Source organism: Hemicordylus capensis, chromosome 2 (genome assembly GCF_027244095.1).
Source record: "Hemicordylus capensis ecotype Gifberg chromosome 2, rHemCap1.1.pri, whole genome shotgun sequence".
In the NCBI taxonomy this organism is placed as follows: Eukaryota; Metazoa; Chordata; class Lepidosauria; order Squamata; family Cordylidae; genus Hemicordylus; species Hemicordylus capensis.
The window spans coordinates 262,996,559-263,003,954 of record NC_069658.1 but is presented as its reverse complement, the minus strand read 5'-3'; the positions used below and the strand labels follow the sequence as shown (position 1 = coordinate 263,003,954).

The 7,396-nt window shown below is 43.5% G+C and overlaps 1 protein-coding gene across 1 annotated transcript in view; it reads left to right on the top strand.

The window, feature by feature from the left end:
• The first annotated feature begins 1,080 nt into the window (after positions 1-1,080).
• LOC128343968 (maestro heat-like repeat family member 5) overlaps positions 1,081-7,396 on the top strand; it is a 72,833-nt gene continuing 66,517 nt past the window's right edge. Inside the window, exons 1-2 of the mRNA XM_053293407.1 lie at positions 1,081-1,188; positions 5,101-5,217. Of these exons, the coding sequence (XP_053149382.1) occupies positions 1,129-1,188; positions 5,101-5,217 (177 nt within the window). The 5' untranslated portion in view covers positions 1,081-1,128. The remainder of the gene's footprint in view (positions 1,189-5,100; positions 5,218-7,396) is intronic.

The following is a 7,396-nucleotide window of genomic DNA, read 5'->3' as shown; positions in this document are numbered from 1 at the left end:
CGTATGCTCATATGCACCAATCTTCAAATGGATGCATGGGAGTTGGGACTGGAAACCATGCAAACATTGCAATTTTTCTCCCTCCATGTGCTTAAATATTATCTGGGAGAGGCTATTTCGTGTCCAATGTTGCATTACACTGATACATATATATTCAAATATGTCCCCCGTATTCACTTAGTGAGGCCCTCCTATGCGTTGCACTGTTCATGGCAGCAAGGTTGGCAGCAGAGCATGAGAGGGCTGGGAGGGAGCTCTTTTTCTGTGGCAGGGAGCTCCACATCCAGTGTGTGGAGCTCCCTGCCATGGGTGTCTGTCTGGTTCCCCCATTGGCAGTGTCCCTGTGCCATTTGAAAATCTTTTTCAGATGCTGTGGATTTTGTTTTCTGTTTCCCTAATCATTACTTGTTGGTTTTTTGTTGCTGCTTTGTTGTGTTTTATGGTAGCTGCTTTGGGCACCTCCATCTGGAAGGGAAAATGCAGGATCCAAATTCATTAAATAAGAATGTATATATTTAACTCTAAATACCATCTGGCCATATGAAATTCAAGTACTGAAATCTTCAGATTTGGAGCTTGGGAAGTAGAATGCCCTTGTTTCTGCTGTCAGCCACCACTGCACCAGAGGTAGCAAATAAACCGTCGCATTCATTCACCACAACACACTCTAATTATGATCTAGTTAATCAGATGACAGTCATAACTTTTTTCATCTGTTCTAAGTCACCACTTCATTGGTTTTTAGGTCAGTTTCATGTGAAAAACTGTTTTATTTGAAGGCCCCTTCAAGTAGCAAGAGTCGGAATGTCCCACATCACTGAAAAATCAGAATTTGCTCCCATGTGATCAGTGTCAGCTTGCACCAGCTTGAAAGCATGTTTTTCCAGCAAAATACCAAACATGCAACATACTATAGATAGGGAAATATCACCTGTGCTGACTTGGTTGCTGTAAACAATGATTTAACTCGAGTTTTCTCCACTCTCAACTATTGTACCAAATAACTTATTTTTACATATTGCCTATAGACTCTTTCTCTCTCCCACAGAACTCTCTGATGATAATTTCAGATATCTGTGGGGCAGCAAGAACTTACAGAAAGGAAAAACTGTCCAAGAAGCTGTAGATATGATGGATGAGAAAGAGATCCTAGACACCATCCTGGCTCACCTCCAGCATTCTCTCCAGGTGTGTCTGTCTATTCTATTACATGAAAGATCTTGAGTCACTCCTGGAATAAATTAATCTTTGGAAAAGATTAATACCCCAGACTTTAGAAGATCATAGATGCAGAAGAAGCTAGGGATTTTGACAGAATACTTTGCTTCCCTTCTTTATCCCTTGGGAAATCAGAGTGCTGCAGTGTTAGTGTGGCACATTAACCCAACCTGAAAGAGATGGACACAGCAGGCATGGGGCGGGGGGGGGGGCATGCCCACCCCTTTCTCCTGGGTAGGCTGCTGGCATGCTGACGATTGCCAAGCCAATACAAAAGGCACATTTTGAAGTCACTGCTCAAAAATGTGTTTTGCTTTATTTACTGAGTATATGAAGCTGTTGCCTACTGAGTCAGACCATGAGTCCATCTAGCTCAGTACTGGTTACCCTGATTGGCAGTGGCTCTCCAAGAATTTTAATAAATCTAATCAATCAATCAATCAATCAATCAAATAAATAAATAAATTCAGGGAGGAGTCTCTCCTAGCCTTACCTGGAGTTACTGCTAGGGACAGAACCCAAGGCCTTCTGCATGCATTCTGTCACTGAGCCCCAGCCCCTTCCCTGAACCACACAGCCGCTTCCCCTCCTGCTTGTATTCCTGCTTGTATTGATTTTTAAAAAATTAATTGTAATGGCTTTATGGAGGGGTTCGCAAACGTTACATATTTTGAAGACTGGTTGGTTGGTTGGTTCATTCAAAATACAAGTCATAGTTCCTGATGACCTACAGATCCCAAATTTTGCACACACAATCTTGTCACTTATATTAGCTGAATGCACTACTTTTTACTCCGGATTAGGCTCGGTGAAAAATTAATTATTTTTTAAGGAAGAAAGTCAATCAATCAATCAACCAATCAATCAATTTATTACAGCCATAGGCCATACAAAGAACAGGAAGAACGTCTGAATATCCTACTTCCTAGTTAGTTACAAACACCCAATTTCGCATGAACAGTCCTGCCACTTAAATTATTTTTATTTTATTTTATCAGATTTGTACACCTCCGCAAACTTTCGTCTCTGGAGGTTAACAATAGCATAAAAACAGTTTTAAAATATTTTTTTAAAAAAATTAAAAAAAACAATTTAAAAATTTAAAAATAAACCAGAGATTAAAACCCAAATTTTTTTTTTTAGGGAGCTGAGAAAGCTTGGGCGAAAAGATGGGTTTTCAGGGGGTTTTTTTAAATTGCCAGAGATGAGGAGGATCGTATCTCAGCAGGGAGCACATTCCACAATCTCGGGGCAGTGACTGAGAAAGCCTGTCTCTGTGTAGCCACCAGACGAGTCGGCGGCAATTGGAGACGGACCTCCTCAGATTACCTCAATGGGTGGTGGGGCTTCTAGTGAAGAAGATGCTCTCTTAGATACCCAGGGCCTAAGCCATTTAGGGCTTTATAAGTTATGACTAGCACTTTGTATTTTGTCTGAAAACCGGTTGGCAGCCAGTGTAGCTCCATCAGTAAAGGAGTAACATGGTCTCTCTGAGATGACCCAGAGACCAACCCGGCTGCTGCATTCTGAACCAACTGAAGTTTCCAGACTATGTACAAAGGCAGCCCCACATAGAGCGCATTACAAAAGTCAAGTCTGGAGGTCACCAACAGATGTACCACAGTTTTGAGGTCATTGATCTCAAGAAACGGACGCAGCTGGCGTATCAGCCAAAGCTGATAAAAAGCACCCCTGACCACCGCCTAAACCTGAGAAACCAGGGAGAGGTGTGAATCCAGAAGTACTCCCAGACTGCGAACCTGTTCCTTTTGGGGAAGTGTGACCCCATCTAGAACAGGCAGATCAAAATCATCTCTAGAGTTCTGACCCTGCACAATAAGTACCTCCGTCTTATCTGGATTAAGCTTCTCCGTCTTATCTGGATTCAGTTTATTCTCCCTCATCCAGCCCATTACTGCTTCCAGGCAGATATTTAGGGAGGATATCCCAACTCCTGAAGAAGTTGACATGGAGAAGTAGAGCTGGGTTTCATCAGCATACTGGTAACACCCAGCTCCAAATCCCCTGATGATTTCTCCCAGAGGTTTCATGTAGATATTAAAAAGCATTGGAGAAAGTACAGAGCCTTGAGGGACACCATACTTTAGCTCAGATGTTGAAGAGCAACAGTCTCCAATCGACACTATCTGGAATCTATCTGAGAGGTAAGAGCGGAACCACTGTAAAACAGTGCCTCCCACCCCCAACACCCTCAGACGTTCCAGATGGATACTATGATCAATAGTATCGAAAGCCGCTGAGACATCCAAAAGGACCAACAGAGTCACACTTCCTCTGTCAATTCCCAATTGGAGATCATCCATCAGGCCGACCAAGGCAGTGTCCACCCTATAGCCCGCCCAAAAACCAGTTTGAAATGGGTCTAGATAATCAGTTTCCTCCAAAACTGCCTGGAGCTGAGAGGTCACCACCCTCTCAAATTAGCTAAATGCACTACTTTTAACACCAGAATATAATGAAGGAAAGTTTTGGATGATATTTTGGTGTTTTTAGAAAAAAATTGGAATATATATAATCATAATATTTTAACTGTTGTTGTTCTCAACAGATTTTTAATACTCAATAGTTAGATCAACAATTCCAAAATGTCATCATGCCCAAGAAGAGAAGATCAGTCTGAGATTCAAATTTACTATGATTCAAATTATTATTATTATTATTAATAATAATAATAATAATAATAATAATAATAATAATAATAATAATTCGATTTCTATACTGCCCTTCCAAAAATTGCTCAGGGTGGTTTGCAAAGAGAGATAACAAACAAATAAGATGGCTCCCTGTCCCCAAAGGGCTCACATTCTAAAAAGAAATATAAGACACACACCAGCAACAGTCACTGGAAGTACTGTGCTGGGGGTGGATAGGGCCAGTTACTCTCCCCCTGCTAAATAAAGAGAATCACCACGGTAAAAGGTGCCTCTTTGCCCAGTTAGCAGGGGTCCATATAATTTACCATATATAATAATTATTCAATAAAATGAATAATGTTTGAAGTAGAAATTCTTCAAATTTCAAACTCTTCTTTTACTTCTCTTTTGCAAGCACATTAATAATAAAATTCTATGGCATATATAGGTGGTCCCCAAATAGTGGTTTTGTCCATTCATGGACCACCTGTCTGTATACCAGTTATTGTGGGGCAGGGGGGTAATTTCAGTTATTTGCGCTTTTCTACCCCTCCCAACTAAATTGGTATATACAGTTTCAAAAGCCACTCTCTCTGCTTCTCAGCTGTCACATGGGGAGATTTAAAGAAGCAGCACAAGAGGCACAGGCTGCTCCATTCACTCTCGTCTCTTGCACCGCTTCTTCAAACCTCCCCATAATCACCTGAAAAGTGGGGAGTGGCTGTTTAAATATTACATCTCCCCACACATCTCAGCTGACATGCAGGGAGGTTTAAAGTTTAAATAGCCATTCCCTCCAAGCAGGCTGCTCCTTCCACTCTTGCTGCGAGAGTAGATGCTCTCACTCAGAAACCTAACCCAATTTTTGGGGTTAGGCCATGCACTCCAATATTGTGGATACCGCAAACATTACCCCCAACCAAGATATTAGTGGGCCTCCTGGGTTCCATTTCTTGGATCTTTCTTAGCAATGGAATCTATATTTTAATATAATATAATGTACTATAATGTAATGTAATGTAATATAATATAATATAATATAATATAATATAATATAATATAATATAATATAATATAATATAATATAATATATATTGACATGACTTCTCCCAATCAATGACAGGCCTCACCTACTATTTTTTAAATAAAGCAAGACATCAATGAAAGGGTGGCTGCTTTTTCATGCTCTCAAGATATGAAACATGAGACTCCTCTTTTGTTTTAGCAGACTCCTTCTACAGACCCCAAGCAAGCTGCAAGAGGACAGACAACGGCAGACAGCTATGCTGCGAGCCAGAAAACGGCAGCACCGTCATGGGGCTGGCAAGCACCTAGCCAAGATAAGGTGAATTCTGAGCCTAGATGTAGAGGTGGAGATGTTGTTATAGTTGTACTGGCATCCTTTTGCTAACTCTGGATGTAGACATGTGCTATTCCAAGGTGGATTGGGACAGAGGCTTGGTACCCCCAATACTGCTACAGTCCCTAGGCATCCCCACGCTTTCCCCATCCTCCCCACAGACACTCTCGGCATTCTCCCCACCTGCCCAGCCTTCCCTGTGCCAGTGCTGGGTTGGGATTTAAAGAACCCACCCCATGCCCACTGTACTTCCTGAGGCAATCGGCTGCCTCCCCATACTGTGTGGAGAGAATGGTGATGTTGGGAGTTCTGATACTCCTGATTGTACAGCCCTAAGCATAGCACCCTGTGGGACTGAGTCTACACTGGCCCTCTTCTGTCCCATACTATGGTGAGTCCTGCCACCAGAGGTGTTGCTAGGTGCTTATAAATCCAGGGCCTGGGCCCAGAGGGCTTGGCTCAGGCTCACATCCTCCTCTCCCCACTCCGGTTTTTATAATTGACTTTTTCATGCATGCAAACAAACCAAGATCCTCTTCCATTTTTTGGAAGGCATTAATCTCTAGAACATCCTTGTTATATCTGGAGGCTGTTGACACAAATGAAAACTGGGTAGGATAAGAATCCTCCTACCCAGGTTTGGGAGCTGTGCACTCCTACCCAGGTTTGGGAGCTGTCCCAATTTTGGGCTGTGTGGGAGCAAATACCTAGGTAGGAGGAGGAGTACGGTCCAAGACCAGAAAACAGCAACAGACATGACCATGAACAAAATACAGAGTTATAAGGAGGGGGGAGAAGTGACTGTGTAGGAGACAGGAGCTGGGCAGGACAGCACTGTTCTACCTAGCTTTCATACCCAGGATTTTACCAAGGTAGCAGAAAAAGCTGTCCTACCCAGTCCCTGCCCCCCACACAATCACTTCTCCCTCTTCCGACCTAGCAGGACACTTGCCATACCCAGTTTTCAGTTGTGTGAACAGCCTCCTAGTGTGGTTTGACCCACAGGTCACAGTACTTGTTTTATTTCAAAAATTTCCCTCCCTTTTGCAATCACTTCTTGCAGAGGCCTCACCACTGTGTGAAATCTGGGAGGTGGGAGTTTGTTTGTTTATTTTTACATTTATTATTTTATTTTTATTTTATTTTGCAGGGCAGTAAGCTATGGTTTTTTAGGGGGCTATCCACCTCCTACTCCTGAACCATCACCATCAGCAGCTGGGTTGAGGCTGTTGGTTGTGAGACCCATCCATCCCCCCTCTCCCATCCTCCACTGTGATATTTGGTAGAAGCTTACCTGTTTGGGGAGATTTGCATGACACTTTAAGATCTGTCACGTATAATGTGGCACTCTCCGCTCTCCCTGGCTTCCCAAGTCGTCACTGGTTTTGCTCAGCTCTCTGGAACTCCTGGAGCTCTGGGGATGGCTCCAGACTTGCAGGTGGGGTCCTCAGGTCAAGCTGGGTTCCGGTGGGTTCCCTGGCTGGAGAACCTGTTCACCTTGCAGTGGTTCCACTATAACCAACTACCCTATACAGACCTCCATGTATATGCAGGTAAACCTCCAGGAGGTTATTCACACATGGCTTTATGCCTCAGGGTATCTGAAGAGCCAATCTGCAGATTAAGTTGACAGTTCACATAGCTGTCAGTTCCTCCCCGCACTCCCTGGCAGATCTTTTCCCTGTGCTTTCGCACCTACCTGGCCTGCGGTTTCCCTCCAACCAGTCAGAACTCACAGAGGAAGAGGGGAGAGAACTTTTTAAAAATAGTTTGACAGCTAAGAGTGCAAGACCAGCATAACGAGTTGCCGAACAGCTGGGTCAAACAGCAGGACGCTTAACCTTTGCCTTTGTGTGAGTGACTGCCTTCATCACCTCATGTTTACCACTACCACCCCTGCCCCCCCCCCCCCACACACCTAATAGAATCAGCCTAGACAACAAAGGGCTCAGGTTACATCTAAAGCCTATGTAAAACATAGCAAGACACATTTTTCAGGAATTTCTCCCTCCCCCTCCCCCAGCAATTTCTCCTTCTCCCTCCCTCAACAGAGTATCAGCCAATCTGCAGCAACAACACTCCACCCCGGCGCTTACAATTTCAAATCACTTAGAGCAGACCATACCCCAAGCAGCTGTCAAACTCCCCTTCATTGAGTTTTGCT